This window comes from Trachurus trachurus (genome assembly GCF_905171665.1).
Source record: "Trachurus trachurus genome assembly, chromosome: 4".
Lineage (NCBI taxonomy): Eukaryota > Metazoa > Chordata > Actinopteri > Carangiformes > Carangidae > Trachurus > Trachurus trachurus.
The window spans coordinates 28,813,958-28,841,802 of NC_139898.1; the positions used below are offsets into that span (position 1 = coordinate 28,813,958).

The 27,845-nt window shown below is 42.6% G+C and overlaps 2 protein-coding genes across 3 annotated transcripts in view; one reads left to right on the forward strand and one right to left on the reverse strand.

The window, feature by feature from the left end:
• The window catches only part of LOC310985199 (tetratricopeptide repeat protein 14-like), a 408,748-nt gene that overhangs the window by 334,073 nt on the left and 46,830 nt on the right, over nt 1–27,845 (reverse strand). The gene's annotated exons all lie outside the window — the stretch shown is intronic.
• mylk4b (myosin light chain kinase family, member 4b) lies at nt 358–26,631 on the forward strand (the record flags this gene model as incomplete). 2 transcript variants are annotated; one of them, XM_083970810.1, is made up of 13 exons in its annotated part: nt 358–684; nt 18,435–18,516; nt 19,757–20,150; nt 20,232–20,458; nt 21,508–21,613; nt 22,411–22,504; nt 23,368–23,477; nt 24,136–24,277; nt 24,376–24,446; nt 24,531–24,659; nt 24,758–24,989; nt 25,078–25,126; nt 25,912–26,626. In XM_083970810.1, 12 exons carry the CDS (start codon nt 550–552, stop codon nt 25,120–25,122), a joined length of 1,767 nt encoding a protein of 588 aa, XP_083826936.1. In that variant the 3' UTR covers nt 25,123–25,126; nt 25,912–26,626. The 2 variants fall into 2 exon arrangements, with proteins under 2 accessions (XP_083826936.1, XP_083826935.1); XM_083970809.1 differs by lacking the exon at nt 358–684 and adding an exon at nt 15,813–16,373 and having other exon boundaries at nt 25,912–26,631.

Consider the following 27,845-nt stretch of genomic DNA (forward strand, 5'->3'; position numbering starts at 1 on the left):
GTTTACATGTGTGCGTGCTGGTCCGACCATTTGCCATTGTGTGCATCTGCGCGCAAATGTGGCTGTTTAAGTGACTGCCTGACTGACACATATACTTAGTGCTGTGTCTGAAGTTAAAGGATACTGCAGGGGTCTCGCTGACACGCCGGCGGCCGCAGCACAAGGCATCTGATTCTGCGTATTGCAACGACACCCTGAACCCTACACCACCTGTCCAGCTCTCGTCTCCGAGACGGCATGTTCTCTCCTTTTTGGTCGCGGGGTGGGAGGCACGGAGGAAGCCGGGTGGTGGGTGAATGGGTGGGAGGCCCGGGTGGGCGGGGGTCTTGACGGCACAGGACTCCTGTTCCTGTTTTGAGTCCGTATAGTGAGCGAGAGATTGAGGATTCGGTCCAGAGCTGCGGGAGGCCGACTATTCGATAATCGATGTCGCCACATGTCAACAACTTGCTGCTCGCCGCATGAGACTCCATCGCCGCAGGAGGCAGAGAGGCTGAGATAAGACAGGCACAGTCTGCACAGGTGGACAGGAAGAGGAAGACTTTCATCATGGAGAACTTCCTCAGGGACAAAGACATTTGGATATTAGGGAGCGTGTGTCTGGTGGCCACTTTCCTGTGGCGACGGCTGTGGAAATTATTTTCAGTCAAGAGGAGGGGAGGGACCACGCCGTCAGACGTACAGGTAACACTGTGAGGAAGGAGCTGGTGTTTAATGTGAACAAGTGAATCTGGAGGTGGAACTACAGTATGGATATAAAGAATCAACATATTGTTGTTTATTGTTGTTTATTGTATTCAGCTTCAGATGGATTGATCTGAATAAATAAGTGGTGATGCTTCCACACAGGTTCACTGCAGGTTAATATGTAAGTTAGCATCCAATCAATGCTCTGAAGCTGCAGCCGGTTCTGAGAGTGAGTCAAGATGACAAGAGGAGAAGTGGGTTCATAATTGTTCAACTCAACTTATCAATGTAAGGCTACACTGCCCCTGAATGGAAACATTTTGTCCCTAAAATTTGAGACAGAATCCAGTAAATTTGCTTCTTTTTTTCTTTAACACTGGTGAAACATGGAAGAGGCGACTCAAAGAATCTGTAACATGTCATTACAGGTGTCAGACCAGTGTGTGTGAGGATCACAAATAAAAAGAAAATGTGAATATTTGCTTTGCAAGTCGATTTAGAGTGTGCAACGGTACATTTTCTGCTCGTGCACCTAAAATTTTTAAGTTAGGGGGCCACTGTGCTCCGAGTAAAAACAGTGCAAACAGTGACTTAAGTGGTGTATGCATTGAGATCCATGTGAACGGGTGCAGACATTTTGGCCTGTGGCGCCCAAACATTGGTTTGAGTGCCTCCTCCTCCTCAGGTGCGAGTGTGAACGCAGGACGTGATCATCCAGTGTGACACACAGACGATATATTATAGTAAAAAACCATCAATACGAAAGACGTGGTCAGATGACTCATGAATCTCCAGGCTGTGTGTGACGTGCACCGACCAGGCCTGCGTGTTTGACCCCCCGTATTGAGGGGATCCGGTGGCTCTGGTTCTGCTGTGTGGGGCGTTTCGCTGACACAGTTTGGTTCCACCTGCCCCTGCCCCCTCCATTGGAGAGAGGGTTTGAATTGTAAATCAATACAATGTTGTTTCAAGTGATCACATTAATCCAGTGATGAAACACATCTATGCTGATGAGAGCGGCCTCTTCCAGGGATGACCACGCTCATCGAGCATGAAAGCGATGTGAGTCACATGCTGTGTGGCCTTTTGCAGTCACCAGGTCCAACACCTGTGGAAAAGGTTTTGGGGTGAAGTGTTTGACGGCACCTTTTTGAAGGATGTCGTTCATCCTCCACTAAGTTTTAGAGTCACAGAAGCTGTGTTTGTAGTTGGCGGTTTCTGTCACTTATGTGAATATATATGATGGGGCAAAAAAGCTGCAGGCCTGCATCATTAGCTGTCTGAGTGTAAGAAAGTGAGGAAACTAACCATATGGAGAACAAATACTATGTTCTCAGAGCACTTTCTATTTAATGAGAATGATTGAACATTTAGGATCGAACTGAAAGTGGAGGAAGTTGCGTTTTTATTGAAGGGATTGAGCCGTTAAATGACCATCTGTCTTGCAATTATTCATGTTTCTAACTAGCTATCTATTTAAATTCTCCAGTTTTTGCACTACATGTGATCTTTTAACAAACAATCAGACTGAAAGCAAACAAGTATACGGTATTATGATAAGTTGTACATTTTGCAAAGATCCTTTCATTTTGAAACATTAAAATATCATTAAGATTTTTACGTTTTATTGTTCGATCTGTCAACTTTATACTCTAAAAGACAAATTTTCTGGACTTTTGTTTTTAATTGTTATATCATATACTATAATTGTAATGTTATAAATACATTTTATCATTGCATTTAGGTAAAGCTTTAACTCATGGAGCAGAGTCAAAGCTGGTGTCACTGCATGTAAGCAGATTAATCATCATATCGTAGTTAGGACAGAGGAATGTTGGAGCTCAGTGGTGGATGTTTTTATCTGTGGGACAGCTTTTATTCTGAGGTTTCTGATAATATTGTCCAGAACAGACGCCCTCTGTATGACGGAAAGGTTTATTTTTTGTGTGTGTGTACACGGTGCAGCTGTTTCGCAGAAGTGCACATGACATGTTGCTTTTACAAAACCAGTTACAAAACCAGCACACCGACAATAGTCTTTGGCGAGTGGAGCCGTATTTCATCCATTGCTGTCATGTGTGGTGTGGTCAGTGGAAAAGATAACGTCATCTAATATGCGTCACGCACTTGTCACCAGCAGTGACATCTAAATTCTATCCAACACTACACTACTTAACTCCTCCACCCGATCCAGACGGGCCGGTGCTCTCTACGCTACGCATACCGTGTCCAGTATAAACCAGTTTACTATGTTAACATAATCCATCTGTAGGAAAATGTAATTGACTCCTCATAAAGTGTGAGAGCTGAGGTGCTTTTCAGCACTTAAAGCCTGTCACTGTCAGCTCAATGGTTTCATTACTCTTCTCGTTGTCTCTGCTGGGAGTCGGCTGATTACAACTAGATTCACAGCTACATCTGTTCATCATTTCTACTACCTGAACTGCCATCCGAGGCTCAGGTGGTAGAGCAATGTGTTGATTCCTGGCTCCCCCCAAAACCCAGACTGTGTCAGGAAGGGCGTCGGGTGTAAGATGCATCTGTGGCAGCTGAAAGACAACAACAACAGCAAAAACAATGTCATTTCCATGACCTTTAGTCTAAAACTATCAACATGTCATCAGCTCAGATTTTAAACCTGTGATGAAAATAATACATCAGAACCAATCTGAAGAGATTCAAACATCTGAACTTTGAATGAGTTGAAACTTTTTGAGCAGGTTAATCTGGTTTAAGTGAGATCTGTCCAAGGTGCTGAAACAGTCCTGTCCCTCAGTCGACTGCATTTCCTCACATTAAACTCGATTTTGCTGTGCAGCATGTTCAGCTGAACTGGGAGCATCCTCTCACCTTAGTTTGAGTTGTGCATAAAAACACCAGCTTGCAGCATCCTGTTAATAATATAATGTATCACAAGAAAACAGTAAATGACAGTGCTGTCAGTAAAATGTAACCCTTCAATGTTTGAGAATTTGTGAGCCTAAGATCAGACTAAGATGCTCTTGTTTTTGATTGAATGAAAAGAAATGAAATTATTTTACTGCTGCTACTCTTGTCCTTTCAAAAGCAATCTCCTAATTATTAATATATATCTTAAATATATATGTGTATAATATATATTAGAAGTATATAAAGTATTTTAATACAACTAAATATAGGCAGAGAACTTGTGTAATTGCATCCATTTCAACTAACTAATTAGTAAATCAAGTAAAAACAACCACTAAGTGATGGTCAAGGCGAGTTTAACTTACAAGTTAATGAAGGGAGATACTGTAATCAAACAAATGGTTTTGTATGAGGCTTGAGGAGAGTAAACTGTAGCCTGTGCTAATGCGCGTGAGCATGACTAATGTGAGAAGGGCTTCTCCTGCCTCACATTCTCACACTCACAGAGCTCAGACGAAATTAGCACACAAACAAATGGAGGAGGGGGGGAGAAGAACAAGAGCCAGTGCTGTTCCACGTGACGGTTCAATCATTGAGAAACACAGAGTGGGACACCGGCCAGGTTTTTGTTTTGTTTAATGTCCACTTAAGGCAGAGTTTCTGCAGGTTTCACTGGGTGCAGTTGAGGACTTTTGAATGACATTTCATTTCCTGATTCACAGTCAACTTTAAAAATGTCAACAGAGATCATATTGCTTTCATTCATTACTGTACCAAGTACTTTAATTTACTGACTCAATGGGTCTTGTAAACGATATAACATTTTATTTTGAAACTAAGCTGCATCATTAATTTTTAGTGCATTATTTAGCTAACCGATGATAACTCACCATGTCACAAGGCGAAAGGCGTCTCAGTCTCAAACTGGTCTCGTGAACATGACAGTGAGTTCGGTGAACTTCAGTGGCCTCCTCCTCCCTCTCCAGATGTGGATCCAGTGTAAAACCTCTGGGATGTGGTGGAACGGGAGATTGGCAACTTGAATGTGCAGCTGACAAATCTGCAGAAATGGTGTGATACAACCATATCAACATGGAGCAAAGAGCAGAGGTATTTTTTGAACATTTTGTGGAGTTCAAAACACAAAGACCTGAATGTAGGTTGAGAGCAAACCGATGAAATATCCGGTGTTCAGGGCTGTGTTCCTAATAAAGTGCTTGGAGAGTGTAAGTTTACAGTTGATAGTGGAACCACCATGTTGACCTTCTGCACTTGCACATAATAATAACTGCCTCTACGGACACCATGGAATAAAGTTGTATTGAATTTCAATACAACTGAATTGTCACTATTTTTGCTCACTGCATAGAGTCTGGATGGAAAACTGCCCTACTAATAAAAGTGTAAACTTGTGGCCTATGATAGATATTTTCATTATTCAAATATATCAAATAGCAAAGTGAAATGACGAGTGAAAGGCGTCTCTCATAGTGATGAACTTGCAGAGCATTATCACTTGATCCTGCAGCTCCACCTTGGCTTTACAGAGCTTTAAAGTGGGTTTCACCTCTGCTCCGATCCATTCAGCCTCTCTGACCACTGTCTTACTGCTGTTTTCAGATAAAAGGACCTGAACAACAAGGTATTTATCACAGGTTGCCAGTGCAAATAGTTTGAAAACTGGTTTGACATACTACCAGAATGAAAAAAGGTCATGATTTCACAGTCTCACTTTATCTCCACTGCCCCCAAATGGCCAAATCCATGTACAGTTGAACATCTGCAAGTCTCACTATGTGATCAGACCTTATTACACTGTAAATCTAAATGCTGGAGTGAAACTAAAACAAACCCACTTTGTTGAGTGGTGCCTTGGCCTGAATTCTGGATGGAAAACAGAGGCCTGTATGATTAAAAAACACGAGTTGAAATGTAAGCTTACATGTCACATTCATAAACTTTAATCCTCTGCCATCCTGGCTCCCTGTTTTCTCCCTCTGTCTCGCTCTGGTATGAGGACTCCAGAGGAATGTGCTGTTTTCGCCCGGACTCCTCTGGCCTCCTGGCTGGTGTCCACTTTCAGTACATTTGCATAACTCATTACCAGCACAGTGCTAATACAGAGCGGCGGGGGCCGGCACGGGTGCAAACACACAAGCAAACACGACTCATACGCTCGTACAAGTACAAGTCTTTCTTAACTGGATGTGGTGAGCTGCAGATGTGCATGTACGAGGCGTGATTTATCACTTGTGGTGGAGGCTAAGGCCACTGAAATGCCTCCCTTGGTCCTCCCTCAATCCAGAACTTGTCAGCAGGATGCCGACAGGTAGGGACAGACAGTTAAGTTTAGACTGGTACGTTAAATTTATCGTCTGAGCATGGGTTGGACACCTGCCTCCGTGTGGCTGATTGCCAGTAAAGCGGCGATTACTGTCACCTGCAACTGTAACGATGTTCACGATCATCAAACCCATCAATGCACCTGCCACCTGGCAAACGGCGTCGATGTCATATCACAGCTCATGACTGTGGCTGTGCTGCAGGTGCAGTGTAAGAAGAGCTCAGGTGTTTCAATGTCATTAGATGCGTTGTTGAAATACCTGGAAATATGAATGTGCTGTGAGAGGAGCCAGGCGCTGACGTCTTTAACACAATGAAAAACATGTGAGCAGAAAGAGTTACAGTCGTCTACTAGAGAATAGGTTGACTTCGTTGACTGATCTATTTTTATTGTGACCTGCCAAAGGATGCAAATGAGCTTGTAGCTATAATCTGGTACGGTGCATCAAATGGTGACTTTTATGTTTGAGCTGTAGCCTACACTGTCCCTTTTAAATAAAATAAAACTGAAATTAGGCTATTTATCATTTGATCTATATTTTATATCAGAAATGAATGAAAAATCACACCACACAGTGTCAGAGGCCTAAGAAGAAAGCCTTAGCCTACTTGAATCAATATTCTGTCAGTCAACAAATTAGGCCTAGGCTACTCAAGTTATTGAAGAACAATTAGTCTAAGTGAACTAATTACAGCCAGCAATTCAGTGGCAGGTAAAAAATAATAATGATGAGGGTCTAAATTTTAATGACTGTAAGTTATAGTAAACTACTGTTGTTGTGTATCGGCTACTGTAGTAAAATTAACACGTTGACAAGAGGCTGAATTTTTTTTTTGCAATAACCATAACAATGTATAATATATATATATGATTCGATGTAGGTCATGTATTGATAGATCCTAATAAAATCGTCAATTCATCAGAACCACTTGACAAAACAAAACAAAAAAAATACACAAAATAAACACCTAGGCTAATAAGTAGCTAACAGTAGGGTACTGTGGAGCCGGAAGTAGCTACTCAGAAGCACCACAGCGTAACTTAGTTTGTGACGTCGGAAGAAAATAAAACTGGAGCAAAGACATTCAGTCAAATAAACACGTCGGCACCGGGAACAACACTAACCTTGGTGACGTGAAGCAGTTTTCCCTTGGTGAGTAAATTTCCAGTGAAAAGTTAACTTGTGCTACTGCTAGTAGCTAACCAGCAAGCACGAGAGAAGCTAGGTGAGTTCCGCCATTATCTCTGTCGTCAAGGTAACTGCGTGTTCACTTGTGTTGGTTCCTCGGTCTGTCTGTCTGTCTGTCTGTCTGTCTGTCAACAGGATTACATAAAAACCACTCAGCCGATTTGCACCGAATTTGTTGAAAGGAGGAGAATAAAACAGATTTAAAAAATAAATAAATAATACTACATTTTGAGGCAGATCCATAACGGTAGGCTACCTTTTTTCTTATGAAATCTGGTGTATGTGATCACTGACAACAACACCTGGGATAATGAAATGCAGTTCAGCAGCAGCAATCTCTACATCATACGTTAATATGTTTTAAGTTTAATTAGTGCCTTTCTGGCTGAACATTAGCCTATAAACTGCATAAAATATTTTAATTTGATTTATTTGTTTGTTTTTGCAGTAGGCCTAGCTAGGCTAGGCCTATTAGTCTGCAATAGGCTACCGTAGTTTTAGTTTGGTGAATATGACAGTATAGTAATAATAATATGTGTTGTATGTATAAAAGTGCACACATGTGATACACCTACATCTGCATTTTTAATCCAGATGAGACACAATCGGTATGGGCAAGTGAGGCTGGATAGCTACACCTCCCCATTGGTGCAATAGGTATAGCCTGTATAAAAAATATTTTGTATGTTGCTGTATTGTAGTTTAAGTATGTCATGTGTGGACGTACCTGTGGTTGACAAAGAGGTCGCACAACCACATCTGTTTTCTATCTGATATATCTAAATAATAATAATTGCATGAAACATGGTTTTATGCTGTAAAGGTGTAATACACTGTGATACACCCTACTGAGCATTAAAAACCTCTAACCAGTGACAGGGAGTGTCATTTTTTAGAAAATTAAATGACGCAGGTTTTAAAAAAAAAATCTATATGATATTTAAGGTTTACAGCCTTGTTACGTTGAAAGCGCAGAGATAATGGATGGAAATAGACTGAAAAGACGTTGAACTGAACCCAAGGCCAACATGGAGTCAAAGATATTTGACTGCAGCCTGTGTTTATGATCTGTCATCATGTAGACACAGTAGATCAGACATGGCAAACATTGATGAGTTGGAGTTGTGTGATTATGTGCAACAGTGGAGGGAGGGAGGATGGGAGGTGAGGTGAGGTGGGCAGTAGGTCGTAGTTGAAGGTAACCAGAGAGCAGCTGAGTGTGCTACTCCTGCAAACTGCTGACAAAGGGTGTTCTCCTGTTACCTCCACATTCCCAGGTGGTCATCAGCTGGTTGTGTACAACAGCCCAACAGTCTGTGGTCCTCTACTCACATCTAGTGGCAGCAGGACAGAAGTGCACTGTCCTTAGGGAACAACATGGGCATTGTTTGGCTTCATTAATGCTATTTAAATAGACAATTACAACTTCACTGTGGATTTATTACAAAAAGCACTCAGATCTTTTACTGAAGTAAAAGTAGCAATGCCACAGGACAGAAATACTCTGTTGTGTTGATCAAAATATACTTCCAGGAGGATCTCAATAAATTAGAATATCATGGAAAATTTATTTATGTCAGTAATTCAATTCAAAAAGTGAAACTAATACATTATATAGATCCATTACACACATTTATTTATTTTATTTATTTTAATTAGAATGATTATGGCTTCACATTTAATGAAGACGTAAAATTAAGTATCTCAAAAAACACTGAACATTGCAAAGACCAATTTAAAAAAGCATCTTTAATATAGAAATGTTGGCCTTCTGAAAAGTATGTCCATCTGCACTCAATACTTGGTTGGGGCTATTTCAATCAAACTACTAGAAATTGACTTTTCTAAAATATTCAAATTTATTGAGATGCACCTGTATATTGAAGCACCAAAGGTAAATGTAAACCAAATGATTAAATCATGTCAAAAACATTCATATTTTCAATCCATCTGCCTTATTAAACATTTTTATTTATCAGGCTGCTACACTGTGCTGCTGACACTAAGAAACTGTGAAAAATGAGACTCCCCCTCCCCTCCCCTGTTTAAATTCTCATCTAAGCTCTGCTGGGGGTTTAGTTTATGTGGATGTGTTTTGGTCAGTGTGCTTTGGGGCGCTGGGATTGACAGTCATTTCCTGGGGGTCAGAGGTCGCCCATTTATCCTGAATCCTCTTTCAAACGGCCGCGGTCCCGTCACGCCCAGTTGTCTGCATGTTACATCACAAGCAGCAAACTTATAGTAACCTAGGGAAGCTTGGTTTGCTTCTATTTAGGAGCGCGCACTTGTGTGTGTAGCTTATGTAACATATTTACAGGCCTTATTGCGCTCCCTGGCACGCACACACACACATATATGTAAGCGCACATTTTGCTGACGTCATTCGGCCACTTCTATTCCATGAAAGGAATTTTTTTTAGTGTCTATCCGAGCTCATAACAGAAGGAGCTGGACGAACGTTATCGCTGCAGCTGAACTGTGAAAGAACAGACTGTCATCAGCCGCTGGTGACACAAGTAGGTTTGTCAGATAGAAACGCAGCAGGTGGACCCACAGAGATAATGTGCGGCCTTCTTTCCACTGTCATGTACTCACCATGCAGACACACAGACATTCTCCACCAGCAATAGAAACAGCACCTTGGAATAACAATTGGATCCATCAGTAACAAAGCACCACATTACATTGTTTTGGCTTCTAGTAAGGGTGTTTCCAAAGATTGTGCAGGTTGAAAGTTTCTGTATTTTAAAGTGTGTCCAAGCAAATTTCCGTCGGTAGAAATTGATAGAAGAATACATAATATTATTGAATGGCCTCCTCACTAAACTTATGTACTGGGTCATGGGTAGGCTGTACAGTGTGGGAATAAAGGTTGAATTTAATACAAACTGTCTCAACATTACTCTATATCGTTCTGATTGAAATTTGCTTGGACACACTTTACATAATTCAGCAGCTATTTAAAAAAAACAAAAGAAAAACGTCACTTGTGTAGTGAGAGCATGATTTAAATTATATTTAGGGGTAAATTAGGGTTGAAAAACTTAAGAACCAGAATATACTTCATTGTCCTGGCAGATAAACTAGTTTTGAGGTCAGCTGCAGCACATCACTGCATAAGACAGTATAATAGCAATGTTAAAATCAGGGCATCAAGGCACCTATGGCACACTTATATAACATTAAAAGACCAAAGACCTGCTAAAAAATACACTTAATGACAAAAAAAGCTGTCATGTTTCACATATTTCACCAATTCCACACGTGAATCAGAATAAGAATCAGAAAAGTTTTTATTGCCAAGAGCAGTAAAGGTCACTCAACAGCACACGGACTTGATGTGGTGTCACAAAAGGTACAAAAAATAGTAAAAAGTTGCGATTAAAAAATAAAATACAATAGAATAATTGGAGCAATAGCAGAAAAGTTTTTTTTGCCTTATTTACTGTCAAAGGTCATGTACAATTCATTCATTAATTTGAGAAAAAAGCATTTAAAGGCCTGTTACCTATGAATAAAAGTCTCCATGTGTCTGGTCAGTTGTCTCCAGTTGATACTGTGCAACACATCAATGACAAGTCAGTGTAGGAGGAAAACAGTGAGAGTTGTGTGTAAACTCATTCATGCTTTGAGGTGTTAGTAGCTTGTGTTACTAGCTGCACATTCACAGACACGGTCATTTACAGTGTATTTATAGTGTTTTTAGTGTTCAGTGTTTTGTTATGAAAGTGAAACCTGCTGCTGGAGGTTGTCCGACTTTAGACCTAATGAATACAGTAATTTGAATGAATTTATTTTTGGTGTGTGGGGCAGAGTGGAGAGTCTGTCATGATGATGGTATGGAGAATCCTTTGTGGGCAGGGATGCCAATAGAGAGGGAAACCCTGGATGATTCGGGGGCCCTGCAGAGCTGGACCGGGGCCCCTGGAAGATGCCAGAGATCAGAGAGCTGCCTGCCACAGAGCTGTTGTCAGGTCAGCCAAAAGTTCTGGTCTATTACTGGGCCGCCCCCCCTCTACCCAAACCCCCCTCCCCATGCACCCCCTCCTTATTATATAGTCTGTCTGGTTTGAGAAGCAGGCACAGGTTCAGCTCGTGAGTCTTGAGTTCTCCCAAATCCTCCAGATGAATCAGATTTAGGTCAGAGGATCAGGTTCTGGATGGACTGAATGCCCTTAATATTTCAATATTATATTTTCATATCATATTATGGGATTAAGGGATAGTTCAACATTTTGTCAAATTGGCCCATTGCCACAATCCCTATAGTTTTAGGAGTAGGTTCATTACCTTTAATTGTCGGTGCAAGCTATTTTTAGAACAGAGGAGCTACGGCATCAAACTCATCAAATTCACAATCCAACAACTCCAAAATGCTCTCATGGACAAGTTGTGACCTGCACATTCACCACGCTGTGAGATAATAACAGAACGTTACCAGACAGAGTTGTTTTCTAGGTAAATTTATGCAAAACCACTGATGCGCGTTCCCGTTGGGGGAAGTTTTTCGGCAAGCAGTCTCTGCATTTACCTCAAAAACAACTCGTAACGTTCTGTTATTATCTCATAGCGTGGTGAATGTGCAGGTCACAACTTGTCCACCAGAGCGTTTTGGAGTTGTTGGATTGTGTATGTGATGAGTTTGATGAGGGAAAACAAGAAATACCATTAGCTTCAGTAGCGTAGCTCTGAGCAGCTCGCGGCTCTGCTCCGCCGTTCTAAAAATTGCTTGCACCGATAATTAAAGGTAACGAACTTACTCCTAAAACTATAGGGATTATGACAATGGGCCAATTTGCCAAAATGTTGAACTATCCCTCTAAGATTGTTATAGGTAAATTAATTGCAGTAACTAGTTGGGAATCAGTGGATAAACTCTCAGCTTCCGCCTTCGTTTGATCTTTTTCTTGCCAAGTTACAGTAGTTAAAAGTGGACTCTGTTTCATCACAACAGCAGCCACATGTTTGCTGCATGTCACGCAGTCTATTATTGTGGCTCGGCGGAATAAAGCTTGATGTTTAACCCCGTGATGTCAGATTAATGGAGCGTCTCTGGCGTTTGAATGAGCATTATGCATTGTCTGCATCTTCCTGCTGAGTAACTCTATCCCTGGTGGTGGTGAGAGTGAGGGCGGCTGCATGCATCAGCCTCATTCCTGGGCGCTGCTCCTATACCACACTGGCTCTCATTTTACCATCTAACCTTTTCTGACAGGGAGGGGGGGATTTTAGAGACTGTCCACCGGGGTACAGTTAAACCTCCCTCTGCCCTCCACCCAGCACCCTGCTAAACTGTCAGTCACCTAATCTAGTGGTTATAGTAAACGCTCTAATGCTCATGAATGAGTCCTGATATAAGAAAATAACAACAGTACATGAAGTAGATGATGAGTCCATAATTATCTCTGCCTCACCACCAGCTGTACGACTTTTTTTTATACCTTCACATCAAGCGATGAAGAAGCTGGAGATAAAAATATTTTGGTTTTTGTGAGAATCTGGATCATATCTGTGTGATATAGTTTTTTAATTTTGATCAGAGCATGTCCACAATGTCCACAAATCCTATCATGGTCACACGTCTGCATGTTGTAATATCTGTGCAACATCTACATCTCCAAACTCTCAGGGTTAAAAAGAGATAAATATCCATATTCATATACTGTATGTGTGTGAATGTGACACATCTGTTTGTGATGTTTTAGCAGGACTTTGCATAAGGCTTCAAAACTGTGCACAAACATTTGTGTGGGTATAAAGTGCTCAAAGGACCTTTAACATATTGATCTTTCTTATCAATATTTGTACGACATAAGTGGATCTATGTTTGATCTAAAAGGAGGGCACTTACAGAGATAAGCCCACCCAGATGTGGACAAGGTTTGGTTTGGTGTAGTTTCATCGGTGCTGTGGCATGACTCGGCAGTATTGCTGCTCTAATATTTATTGATAGTCATTTAGAGTAGTTTGAGTCAATCAGAGAGAAATACTTTCCATAGTCATGTGTAATGTTTTGTGTGCAACTGTGCACATAAAAGTGATAAAAAAGGACAGTTCCCTCAAAACACAACGAAAGTCTTATTCATCTTGATCCTATTCTAAGTCTTTCTCTCCAAGTAGAGCATTTGATTTATAACCCACCAATACGTATTTAAATAACATTATATTCTATATAAATAGAATAATATTTTTATTTGAAGTAATCCACAGGGGGAGATGATTGGTTGGCCAATAATAGCTTTCAATCTGTTCTATTTATATTATAGGTTGGCCTATATACATTTATAGATACAGTATATACTTTATTTATCCTCCAGGGGAAATTCATGAACTATATCCTATATACTAAATAACTATTTCCTTTCATTTGCAAGGAATTGTTTCTATGTTGAATGTCTTGTTTTGGGCCACTTTTAGGTGACGTGGCCCTTTAAATCCCTAGAGAGCTGCTGCTGCTGCTGTTATTGCTGCTGCTGTTGTTGCTGTGTCGTGCTGTTTGACGAGCAGTGGAAATCAAAGGCCGTGTAATAATGTTGTTGACCAACCAGGTCAGTGTGGACAGTGATTTCCTGACCAGCGATCTCCTTTGTCCGTTGGCTGAGGAAACATGCGTTTCTATAGTACGTGCTGTTCTCTGTCTGCACTTGCCCAGTGTCCTCTTTCATTCTCACCTTAGCTGGTAAATAGCCACCGGAGAGACGAGTGTTAAACCTGACAGCTGACGAGCTGTCTGTGCTGGGAACAGTGCGAGGCACAAACAGAGTATAGGTCAGGTTTTTCCGGTGCTGACAGATGGGAGCCAGTATATAGACGCTGGCGCTTTGTCGCCCTGCCCACTCCAGATACTGTTGTCCTGAGACATGGGAAAGTTTGGGGTCAGCGTGCACAGCCGGACACGTCCCAATAAGTGTTAATTGTGTGTGTGTGTGTGTGTCACTCTGTTCATGTATATCAATGTTTGTGTCGTGGGAATATCTGTGTCAGAGTCTGTCCTCTTTAATTCTTTGCCACAACACATGTTGTACAGTAAGTTTCCTCTCCCACAATCCCCCTCTCCTCTTGTATCAACAGATCGGAGGTGTCAGTGGTGTCACCTGTTTCCTGTTTTCCTCTGTTGTCTTCTTCTCGCTCGTGTTGCACGGACACACAGAGCCCGTATTAAGAAACGCACCGGATCTTTCCAAACAGTCGAGTCAATTAATATTTATACAGTGCCAACTCAGAGCAGAGGTTATACAGTATGAACGCACTTGTCAAACAGAACAGGGCCAGACTCAGGATGAACAGACAGTCTGCCTTGACCAGTTGGGATGGGATGGATAGAGAGAAAGAGAGAGACAGAGAGCAATAGAGAGCAAAGTGATAGTAGCAGCAGTAACAACAATAATAACGTTAATGGTCACGCTAAGGTTCCTGCCGAATAATTAAAGCTAAATAATACTTTATTATTATTACTGGCTGATTCCCAATTAAACCAAACCGTTGACATTCCAGATAAAAACCAAAGTAAAGCCTCTTGCAACAAAGAAAAAGTTTTAAAGTTATAATCTTTTACTTCGGAATCAATGATCCATGGCTTCTTTTAACAAAAACTTCATTCATTCATTCATTCATTCATTCATTCATTCATTCATTCATTCATTCAAATATATGAGGAAGCTCCCTATAGATACCCTATATGTAATACACTTAAATATAGATATATAAATATAATGTGTATATATAAAGGACAGTGAGCCTACATGAGAAAATGTAGATATGCACAACACAGATAATAATGTTTTCAAACTATAAATGTATTAAATATTCTGCAGAGGGAGCCATTTGGTAGTTTTACACTTAGCTACATAAATTCATCATCAGATATAAAAGATAGTATAGTAAGTCTGCAGTTTCCCTTTATTATGCAACGCTGTGCTGCTGACGCATCTGTTGTGTAAAAACAAGTGAGATATGAGAACAGAGCGGCATTTTACGATGTTCAGAAATACCCACAATGCTTGTGTCTTTAACCGAGGTCCCGCTGGTTAATGGAGCTTCTATGTGGCCTTGCACACACTCGCACCTGTCACCCAACTTCCTATTGTGGGGCAATGTGAAACCCATATAATTACATATAGAAGATGTGTTTTAGAAAAGAAAAAAAACAAAGTACAGTTTAGTTGTTGTAGCTGTTTATATTTTGACAAGCTCTTCATCGTCAGACTTGTGGTTGGATCCTCTGTTCTTGTTTATTGGCCCAGACGTTTTATTTGTCTTACTTCTTGCGGCGTCATGTTTCAGCCCCAGATTCCTGGGATTCTGACACCTGACTGAAGGGGCTTTTGAAGTGTCTCAAATGTCACATAGCGACCCTCCCCAGCATCTCCCTCCCTTCCCTAACCCCCCATCAATCCCCCGGCTGCACACCCGAGCCCTCAGCTCTTATCACTGGCCACTCAGGGCCTGACGTCCAAAGGGGGCTGGGGTTTTAATTTGCAGTATTGCTATTCTTAAAACTCAACTGTATGGTGCTGCACTGAGGGAGACATCTCTGTTCTCCCTCCTCTTCTCTTCTCTTCTTCTTCTTCTTCTTCTGCCGGTGGCTTTTGTTTTTATGATATGATTTTTGTTGTAGTTTCCATCAAACCTGCTTGAACTTAAAGTGACTAGTTGAGGATTTAAAAAAAATTTTTTTTGCTGCTGTTTGTCTGTAAATCAGCCATGAGCTCCAGCTTGGTCAACTCTTTAGCCAAGGTTTATGACCCAAACCCTCTTCACGGTCAGAAACCCGGTGGAAGGAAGTTGTCTCTCAATGGATCGGACAAGTCCCAAGCCTCGCCGCCGCCGTCGTCCCCTTCCTCGGCCCACGACGCCGCCGCGCTGCGCTGCGTCGAGAGCCGCATGGACTCGCTGAGCTCCCAGATGGAGCGCCTGCTCAGCATGCAGCAGGTCGTCCTCACCCGGCTGGACGGCCTGTCCCTGGACGTCAGGGGCATGGGCCGGGACCTGGCCTCCATGCGCGAGGAGGGGGGGGGCAACCACCAAAACCACCACCAGGGAGGGGGGCGACGGGGGTCCGCGGTGGAGGCGGCTTGCAGGGAGCTGCGTGGCGCGGTGGAGAAGGCCGGCGAGCGGCTGGAGAGTCAGGGCCGGCGGCTGGAGGGGGTGGAGAGGCTGGTGGAGGGCACGCAGCAGGTGATCAGCTTCATCGGGGAGGTGGTGAAGAGCTCCAGGCTGGTGGAGCTGCTCTTCAAACCGCCGGGACACAAGGCCAACAAGAAGGTGAGGAGGAGGGCTTTAAAGGGATAGTTCACCCCCAAAATTCAAATTTCACTTATTATTATCTACTCACCCTCATGTCGACTAAGAGCTGTGAGAATTTTCAGAGTCCTCCGTGCCTTCTCTGAGTTACGGGGGGGTCCGCGCAGCAGTATTTGTCCATATAATGGTTGTCAATGGATACCAACTTTCTTCGTCCAAAAAGAGACACAAAAAAACATCCAAATACCTCCATAGTGCTCGTCTGTAATGTCCCTCTTGTATTGAAGCCCCGACATGAGAAATTTTTCCGCCAGTCAGTGCAAATCACGCGAGATTTGCACTGACACAGGAAGAGCAGTGAACTGAGACACTGGGAGCTTCCGCTACAAACAAGCTTAAAATATAGACTTATTTAATTATTTTCGGAACAATTTCTCATGTCGGGGCTTCAATACAAGAGGGACATTACAGACGAGCAGTATGGAGGTATTTGGATGTATTTTGGTGTGTCATTTTGGACGAAGAAAGTTGGTATCCATTGACAACCATTATATGGACAAATACTACTGCGTGGACCCCCCGTAACTCAGAGAAGGGACGGAGAACTCTGAAAATTCTCACAGCTCTTAGTCGACATGAGGGTGAGTAGATAATGAGTGAAATTTGAATTTTGGGTGAACTATCCCTTTAACAAAAAAAAAAAAGAAGAAAGAAGGAAAGAAAAGAAGAGGGGTGCCCCAGAATCAACACTTTTTTTTCTTCCTTCACATAGATGTTTCCATGTGCAGCATGTGAGGAAGCTGTAATGCAATATTTCCATAGCGGTTCTATTACTGTGCGCTGCTATGTGTTGTTAATGGACACATAGGCTACTAGTGAGGGCTCTGATTGCATCGTGATCATTTGCAGCAGTTGTGTTAAGTGCTTTTTGTAAGGAATCCTCCTGGTGGAATAAAATCTGAGCCGTTTGCTATGATGATGACATTATTCAAAAGTTTATAAAATACATTTCAGGTCTTTTTACATGTGCGTAAAAGCTGCTCCTCGCTCCTCTTACTTCTGATACGGCTCCATGTGAAGCTATTATTAGTTCTTCTGCTGCACTGCAACAAGTGCTGTTCTGTTATGTTAAGTAGTTTTCCCTCGTGCTGTGATTGTCTTTTTTGCCTCGGAGGTGTCAGACCGAGTTATCTTATCCAAACCCAAGTCTGTATCAGCTGTGGGCTGGTCTGCAGCTGCACACGGGCTGATTAGTGCATAGCTCAGCCCTGTTCTGAGTAGGTGACATGACTGCAGTGATTGATTGAGACGGGCTGCTGTCCTTGTATGTAACCACCACACATAGTCTGCATCACATTGTGCATGCATGTTATTCTTGATGAGTGGAAAAGTATGGAGAATGTTTTGTAGGTTTTACTGCTGTGTGTGTGTGTGTGTGTGGTTTCTGCTGATTCAGACACTGGGATTGTGGTTCCGTAAACAGATTTATTACATCAGACTGTTTCTGTCAGACATGTTTAAATGGCAGAGAAAGAACCCGTGACAGGGATCATCTGAATCTGTTCTTCATTATTGTATAAAAACACCAAATGTCCACCCCCTCCTCCACTCCCGTGTGTATTATGTCCCTTTAATCACTACAGTATATTATGTGGGAAAGTGTGAATGACACTTCTTCCTGTGCCGGGTGGCGTGTCATCTGCCACAGATGATATGTGACCTTTTCCTCGTTTGCGTGGAGGAGGCATCCGTCCCGTCGACAACATCAGACTTGAGTTACGGGGGCAACCACAGCAACAACACCAAAACATTTTGGCTTGCTGTCTGACTATTGTGTGTGTGCAAATGGAAATAATCAGTGTGTGCAACTCTGCTGCTGTTGCCATCAGAAATCAGACGCCTGGCTCCGTAACCATAGAACTGACTCTGACAAGTGAGACTGAATTGCTCTAAATATGAAACTTTGTTTTTTTTGCCTCCGAGTCACTTGGTGCATCCAACCCGCTTTGTATTTGGATGTAACATATAAATTATATTATGTCTAAAGCTTGATCTCTGTTTGTTCTTCTCTTTCACAAAAAGGCAAAGGATGACAAGGACAAAGCCAAGTTGAGCCTGAAGGGTTTGAAGGCCCAGAAGAAGAGGAAGCCCCAGGACACAGCAGGTTAGTTATGCAACACCTTTCTCTCTGTTAAAGGGATAGTTCAACATTTTGGCAAATTGGCTTATTACCATAATCCCTATAGTCATAGCAGTAGGTTCGTTACCTTTAATTGTCAGTGCAAGCTGTTTTTAGAACGGTGGAGCAGAGCCGCGAGCTACACTACTCCAAAACGCTCTGGTGGACAAGTTGTGACCTGCACATTCACCACGCTATGAGATAATAACAGAACGTTACGAGACAGAGTTGTTTTAGAGGCAAATTCATGCAAAACCACTGATGCACGTTACCTTCAGGGACAGTTTTTCGGCAAGCAGTCTCTGTATTTTTCTCTAAAACAACTCTGTCTCATAATGTTCCAATATTATCTCACAGCGTGGTGAATGTGCAGGTCACAACTCGTCCACGAGAGCGTTTTGGAGTTGTTGGATTGTGTATTTGATGGGTCAAAACATCCATTGTAAAGATGAGAGACTATAGACCATACTGAAGACTAGATGGTGTCCAGCTCATTACACACTCAGACATTTAGACGGTAGCAGCATTCACCACTCCAAACACTCATGCAATGCATTGGGTACATAAACACGGTGGCAGCACTCACATATAAATAGTCCTCTTGTTTATTGTGGAGCATAAATAAACACATTCATCTGGTGTCCCTGAGAGCTCAGTATTGCTGCAGCTGTAAAAAAAAAAAAATAATAATAATAATAATATAATACACACATAAAATTACTTATCATTAGTTTGACAGCACATTTGCTTCAAATAATGTAGGAAAGGAAAAGTTTAATGAATTAATTAAAACGTTTTTAGAAAGTGATGACCCTTGGTAATCAATGCCCAGTTGTTATTTTTGAAGTTAAATAACAACAGTGCTTTAGTTCACTTTTAATGTCCAATAGTTTTGTTGCTATTTATTGCTAATTTTAGCATCCTCACTTTTGCTAAATTGCATGACTTCATGATAGCATGCTAAAATTAGCATAGTAGATCTAAAACTCCAGCTGGTACTGAATCCGAGGGTCATCAAATCATCAGATTACATTCAAATTCACCATTTTCTTTTTACATTTTATATCAGGGAGGAGCATACGAAATTCTAAAATATAAGACAAAATAAGAACATCTGCACAATGGATGTCACACTTCCTAATTTTTCCATGAAGATCTTCTCACAGCAATTTTCATTCCAAATTTCATGTGACGGACTGTGATGTTTTTTGTTTCCCGACTCTAGATTCGTCCTCCCTGAACGAGCCCGTGCTGCAGGAACAAGTGGAAAAGCTCAACAGGCAGAACGCTGAGTATTCCCACGTTAACTCGGAGGCAGAGGCCCAGAGGGGGGAGGACAGAGGACGACAGGAGCCGGCGGAGCTGATCCTAGAAGGTCCGGACGTCTCAGCCACCAAGACCGAGGAGAGGAAGAAGAAAGAGAAAGAGGAGGACGGGGAGGAGGGGGATATCTTCCAGGACTCAGAGCCCGAGGGAGACGAGGAGAAGGGAGAAGATGTCAGCGCAGAAAAAGTGGAGGATGATGGGAAGAAAAGGCATAAAGGAGAGACGTCGGAGTCGGAGAAGTCCCAGAGCGTCATCACAGATATCAACACGACCTCGCTTCTTCCAAAGGAGAGGTAGTTTCTCTACACAATCACTGTCAGACACTGGATTATATTTAACGGTTTTAAGTTCAACCTTTATGAATGTGTGTGCAGCTCCGAGGAGGCCGGTGACGTGGCCACCTGCAGCAAACGTCACGTCACAGAGGAAGAAAGACTAGTGAAGGACGACCTCAAGAAAAGTCGACTGGACAGTAAAGTGGAAACGGCTGACGGGCGGGTGGTGGAGGGGGGCGAGACCACGGCCTTAACGTCTGAAGAAACTCAGAAGACCGAAGCAGAAGAGGAGGAGGGAGAGTCGGCAGTGAAAGAGTTTATCATTGGTAAGACGCTTTTATCACGAGTTGGGCTCAAGTTTGTCAAATCTTGATCTTAAAGGAGAGCTGCCAGCTGCTCAGAGCTACGCTACGGAGGCCCATGGGATTTCTTGGTTTCCCTCATCAAACTCATCAAATACACAATCCAACAACTCCAAAACACTCTGGTGGACAAGTTGTGACCTGCACATTCACCACGCTATGAGATAATAACAGAACGTTACCAGACAGAGTTGTTTTCGAGGCAAATGCAGAGACTGCTTGCTGAAAAACTGCCCCCGATGGGAACGCGCATCAGCGTTTTTACATGAATTTACCTCTACAACAACTCTGTATCATAACGTTCTGTTATTATCTCATAGCGTGGTGAATGTGCAGGTCACAACTTGTCCACCAGAGCATTTTGGAGTTGGTGGATTGTGTATTTGATGAGTTTGATGAGGGAAACCAAGAAATTCCATGAGCCTCCGTAGCGTAGCTCTGAGCAGCTTGCGGCTCTGCTCCGCCGTTCTGAAAATAGCTTGCACCGATAAATAAAGGTAACGAACCTACTCCTAAAACTATAGGGATTATGACAATGGGCCAATTTGCCAAAATGTGGAACTATCCCTTTAACCATTAAAAACCTTTATTTTTGTGGTGCCAGATGACACATTTCTTGTGAAAGACAAAAACAAATCTCCACTAAAACATATTTTTCTCATAAAAGTTGGATGTGAGGGCTTTTGACAGCTGTGGTTGTGTTTGCCATGAGTTCGTGGTGAAGTTCTGTGGTTCTGTGTTTAGACTCAACTTAGTTGTTAGTTGTTGACATTTGACTTTTTGTCCCTTCACAGCAGATCCAATGTCATAACACCAGGCCCTGCTCGAGCGTCACTAACATGACGCTCGGCACAGCTGGCAGAGCAGATAATGAGACGCTGGCATGCTGCTATTTTGATCCTCTTTGTTTCTGGGGCGGGGGTCCGAGGTCCCTGTTTCACTTTCTACATGCATGCAGCAATCCGCCTGTTCTCTCTTACTCATTTTTGCTATGATTTGTTTTCTCATTTCAGACTCCAGCCCTCCTCCGTTAGCGCCGTTCGACCACCGCATCGTGACGCCCAAACCCCATCAGATTGCCACCTACTACACCATCAACAGGGATGAAGTCCTGGGAGGGTGAGTGACAAGGAAACCCAGCTCTCCTCCCGACAGCTCGCAGGAGTTTTATTTCCAACGCAGTTACAGCCACAGACACTTCAACACATCGGCCGTCTCTAATAAAATAACAGAGGATCTCACACCCGGTGAAGTGACGCCTAATAGTTTTTTTTTCCAAGACCTTTTTATTGCCCCCCTGAAGGGCAGATGATTGGGAGCCTCCAGAGGCCCTTGGGAAAGAGCGGGCTTCTCTGATGTAATAGGCCGCTGCTAAATCCTGCCTCTCGAACTGGAGATTACCCCTCAGCACGCAAGTGCATTTCTAAAATTGCTGGCATAATGGCACAGTACAGAGCCCTAATTACTGTGTGACTGCAGGATACCATTATAATGATCTGTGCATGTGTGTGTAAGGACTAACGATTATTCTCAATATCAATGACAGAGTTATTTTTTTTAACGATTTATCGATTGTTTTATGGTTAGTAAAAAATGTCCAAACTGACATAATAAAGCTGGTTTTCTCTTCAGACTAAAAGCCACAATTCAAATATACTTAATTTATAGCGCTATAAAACAGAGAAAAGCAGTCTGAGAGGTTGGAAACAGTTGGAGTTTGATTGATAACGACTTGAAATCTTAATGGTTGTTGATAATTATCTGTTGAATCCTTTCAGCGTTACATAAGTGTCATTTCACTCATTTAAAATACAATTTCAAAGATGTCTCTTCCTCTATTCTGCCACTTGCATCTATGTGTGTCTGTGTGTGTCTGTGTGTGTGACTCATGACTGTGTTTGCTTTTCTTTCATTAGGGGACGTTTTGGTCAAGTCCACAAGTGCATCGAGAACTCATCTGGTCTGACGTTGGCTGCCAAGATCATCAAAGCCAGGAGCCAGAAAGAGAAGGTGCGGTAACGATCGGCCGGTGGATGCTGCTGAATATGAAACAGAATCCACGGCGCTGCGATGCCGGCTTCTCCAGACGCTCTAATGGATGTTTACTTTTATCATTGCTAAGCACCATAACGGATTAGATTTTCTTAAAAATAGCCGCCGGCTCAGCAGCCTCAGAGTGGGTTGGGGGGATGGGGGTGGGCGTGCATGCGGTAATTTGTCTGCCTCATTGTGTGTTTCTTACTGTGGGTCATCATCAGAAAGTGATGGAGAGGGAGAGGTCAGATGTCCGTGCATAGCTCTGTGGTTACATTATCATCTGAGATATCCACAAAGCTCAGAGCCGACAGAAAGCCCACCAAACACACGGCCAAATCCTCGCGGCCGGCTCATGTTGCCGTCACTGATCGACTGTGCGTGTGCGTGTGTGTGTGACAAAACTTCCAGCCAGTCTGTCTACTATTACGTGGGATCGGAAACTATTGTTGCTTATATTTAAATAAGCACCATGTTGTACCTGTACCTCTTTGTTTAGCCCTCCGTCCCCAGCAACAACTGCAAATCTAATCTAATCTTATCTAATGGAGTCATAGGGAGGAGTGGAAACAGAAACCACAGGGATCTGTATGTTTGCGACATGTTGAGCTCATTTTAAGGTGGATCTGAGCTCGTCACAGGGGCGGAGCTATGGGTGGGCCTACCCAGACACAGGCCCACCCAGATTGATAGATGAGAAAATTAAATTTTTATTAAAAATAGCCTATATTTTTTTATATATAATTTAAATATTTTTTTTTTTAACAAAGCATCAACACAGTAGCATACGTCTATGGTTTTGTGTTTATCTATTTTCTGTTATTGCCTGTTTGTCTCAGGACGTTGTGAGGAACGAGATCCAGGTGATGAACCAGCTGAACCACGCCAACCTCATCCAGCTGTACGCCGCCTTCGAGTCCCGCCACGACATCATCCTGGTCATGGAATAGTAAGTCCACCTTAAAGGGATAGTTCAACATTTTGGCAAATTGGCCCATTGCCATAATCCCTATAGTCATAGCAGTAGGTTTGTTACCTTTAATTGTCGGTGCAAGCTATTTTCAGAACGGTGGAGCAGAGCTGAGAGCTGCTCAGAGCTACGCTATGGAGGCTCATGGGATTTCTTGGCTTCCCTCATCAAACTCATCAAATACACAATCCAACAACTCCAAAACGCTCTGGTGGACAAGTTGACTTGCACATTCATCACGCTATAAAATAATAATGTAACGTTACGAGACAGAGTTGTTTTAGAGGTAAATGCAGAGACTGCTTGCCGAAAAAAAAATGCCCCCGACGGGAACGCGCATCAGTGGTTTTGCATGAATTTCCATCGAAAACCATGAGGGAAACCAAGAAATCCCATTAGCCTCCACAGCGTAGCTCTGAGCAGCTCGCGGCTCTGCTCCGCTGTTCTAAAAGTAGCTTGCACTCAACAATTAAAGGTAACGAACCTACTGCAATGATTATAGGGATTATAGCAATAGGCCAATTTTCCAAAATGTTGAACTATCCCTTTAACATCATCACCTGTATATAGTATGTGTGAGTCCCCAGCTCTTCCTTGCCTGGTTAACATGTGTTTTCTCTGCTCTCTGTGACCTCAGTGTGGAGGGAGGGGAGCTGTTTGACCGCATCATCGATGAGAACTACAACCTGACGGAGCTGGACACGGTGCTGTTTATACGGCAGATCTGTGAAGGGCTGCAGTACATGCACAAGATGTACATCCTGCACCTCGACCTCAAGGTAACCCCGAGCGCTCGCTTTCCTTCTTTCAGCACCAAGTTGATGGATCGGACTCTTTATCTGAGATTGTAAATTGTTTCTCTTTTGTTCTGTTTCAGCCTGAGAACATCCTTTGTGTCAGCAGAGCTACTAACAAGATTAAAATCATCGACTTTGGCCTGGCCAGGAGGTAAAAAATCTCTCTGTGAGACTTTCACATGAGGACTCTCTCAGTCCCAGATTTCGTCTCTCATGGCTCTGGTGTCTCTGACAGGTATAAACCCCGGGAGAAGCTGAGGGTCAACTTTGGGACGCCTGAATTTTTAGCTCCTGAGGTCATCAACTATGAGTTTGTTTCATTCCCCACGGACATGTGGAGTCTTGGTGTCATCACTTACATGCTGTACGTTCACAAACACACAAATTCACACATTATAAAGACACAATCAGTCAGTTTTTTTCCTCCTGACCTTTGTTGTTTCTTTCTTTCTTCCTCTTCAGGCTCAGCGGTTTGTCTCCGTTCCTGGGCGACGATGACAACGAGACGCTGAACAACATCCTGGCCTGTCAGTGGAACTTCGAGGAGGAGGAGTTTACGGACATCTCCGACGAGGCCAAAGACTTCATCACTCGTCTGCTGGTGAAGAGCAAAAGCTGGAGGATGAGCGCCGCAGAGTCCCTCAGGCATCCCTGGCTGTCAGACCGGAGTCTGCACTACCAGCTAAACCTGAAGGTAAAACACAGATTCACTTGAAAACAGAGTCACAATTAACAGAGTGAAATGAAGCACTGATTGGTCTGATTCTTTCTCTTTGCTGCAGAAAAACAAGTGCCACTCCACACATGCTCCCTCTCCAGAGAGCTAAACAGGTGAGATCAGTTTTTAAAAAGGATAGTTCAACATTTTTGGAAAATTGGCCCATTGCCATAATCCCTATAGTTTTAGCAGTAGGTTCGTTACCTTTAATTGTCGGTGCAAACTGTTTTTAGAACGGCGGAGCAGAGCCGTGAGCTGCTCAGAGCTACACTACGGAGGCTCATGGGATTTCTTGGTTTCCCTCATGAAACTCATCAAATACACAATCCAACAACTCCAAAACGCTCTAGTGGACAAGTTGTGACCTGCACATTCACCACGCTATGAGATAATAACAGAACGTTATGAGACCGAGTTGTTTTAGAGGCAAATGCAGAGACTGCTTGCTGAAAAACTGCCCCCGACGGGAACCTGCATCAGCGGTTTTGTATGAATTTCCCTGAATTTCTACTCTGTCTCGTAACGTTCTGTTATTATCTCATAGCGTGGTGAATGTGCAGGTCACAACTTGTCCACCAGAGCGTTTCCGGAGTTTTTGGATTGTGTATTTGATGAGTTTGATGAGGGAAACCAAGAAATCCCATTAGCCTCCGTAGCGTAGCTCTGAGCAGCTCACGGCACTGCTCCACCATTCTAAAAACAGCTTGCACCGGCAATTAAAGGTAACGAACCTACTCCTGAAACTATAGGGATTATGGCAATGGGCCAATTTTCCAAAATGTTGAACTATCCCTTTAACCTGTTGATCAATCAATCAGTCAAGCTGAAGCATCTCTCTGCGTCTGTTCCTCGTGCCACCGAGCGACTGACTAATTCCTCTTGTCTGCTTCCCTCCCAGAAACACTGTGAGGCCCCCAGCATGCCTTCTGACAATGTGGGGCCCCGGAGCCCAACACTGGACCAATGCTGCTGTACCTGTATCTGCTACTGGATAACTACTCTCTGCCTCGCAACCTCATGTTAGCTCAGCAACGCAGCTCGTACTGTAGCTCCGATCTGAACAGTGTGTTTGGCACACTGGGGGAAAAACAAAACAAAAACTGACTTTTTTTTTTTTTTTTTTTTTATCGCTGCCATCGATCGAGGCCCAGTTTGGTTTCTGTACCGACCCGGGAGGAGCACCAACCTTCAGACTGAACCAGACTGGACTCAAGGTTTAAAAAAGATAAACTAAAAAAAAAACCCAACTTGTATCAACAATGGTGAATCCAGAATAACAGAGACTAAAAAGACCTGCATCACTTGTCACTTCTACAACCTCTTCTACATGTTGTAACACTGCTGTTCTGTGATCAGTTTGTCATGTCGCCCTGGTTTGTTGCATGCTTTTGCACTTTTTTTTTTTTTTTTTTTTGGCTTATTTCTCCAAGATTCAGCAAACAACTCCACAAAATAACAACATATTTTTAATGGATACATCATTTTTTCTTTCTTGAAATTTACAAGTCTTATAGAAATACACTCAAACATGTAGAACTGAAGTGGATGTCACACCCCATTCATTAATTTATTTTGTATATAAATAGTATATATATATATAACGCATCACTGCTGCACGCCCCCCTCTCCTGTTTCCCTGAAGTGTGAGAATATCTCAATGATCCTTCCTAGTTTGTGCCACGTTCAGTTCAGTTCAGTTCAGCCCCATGTCGTCACCGTAGACCCGGACCGCCTTCTTGTTTGCATTCATGCCGCTTTTTTGCTTCGGCAGTTTGGAGTAGCCCCGTCACCTTCCATGAAGGCACAACGAACAACAGAATACTACCTATGAATGGTTCATGTTTATGACTGAAGTGGATTCTTATTGTTCATTTATTTACTGGTTCAGCACCAGACTGTACTTGAAGTGCAAAGCTTTTATTCAAGATGAGATGTTGTTGTTTCTTTCTTTCTTTCTTTTTTCGTTTTTGTTTCGGGGGTTGGGAGATAAACAGGATTTCACTTAGTTTAAATTAATGCACATTTGTTATGTGTAAATTCACAGTGATGGAGAGCAGCCAGAGTATCAGTCGGTACTTTATTGTCCCAGAGATGGGAAGTTGGATGAATACTCGCATCACTCAGTTGTTGGCTGCTCCATTTTGAAAAAAAAAAAAAAAAAAAAGCTTTTGAAGCATTTTGAATATTTGTTTATTTGAATTTATGATATTTTTTTTTCAAGTTTTCTTGTGTAATGAGACATGAATAAATGTAGGATATAAATATGGAAATAAATAAATAAAGCACTCTATGAAATAATAAGTGTTTCCTGAACATGAATCGTCTTTTTCACGGTTAAGTACAAACTGGACAGTTGCTCCGTCAGGCCACTAGAGAGCAGCATGTCTTTCTTATATCTGAGAGGAGAGTTGACAGACAGGATCGAATTACATTTAATGATTCGCTTTCACTCATGAGAAGTTGTGTTTGTGTCTCTGTGTTAGTGGGTCGACCGTCCGGTGATTAATGCAGCGGCGCCCCGCTGGGTTCGTCATCAGCTGCTGAGAATCCAAACTTCATTTAGCTCCAGCTACATTCCCGTCAGTATCCTTCACCTGAAACAATAAACACCTCTGTGTGCAACGCTGAGGGATTCTTGGCTGCTGGGAAAAAAGACAAGGAGAGAAGATAACTGATCCTGTGGGTTATAAGTGAAAAGAGACGAAGGAAAAAAAAAAAGAGGGTGTTTCTCTCATCACTCCCTCGATGTGCTGAGGCAGCAGAGAGTTTGACTTTGAGTTTCCCAGCTGAAGAGTACAAAATCTTTCCCATAGCACACACACAGAGAGAGAA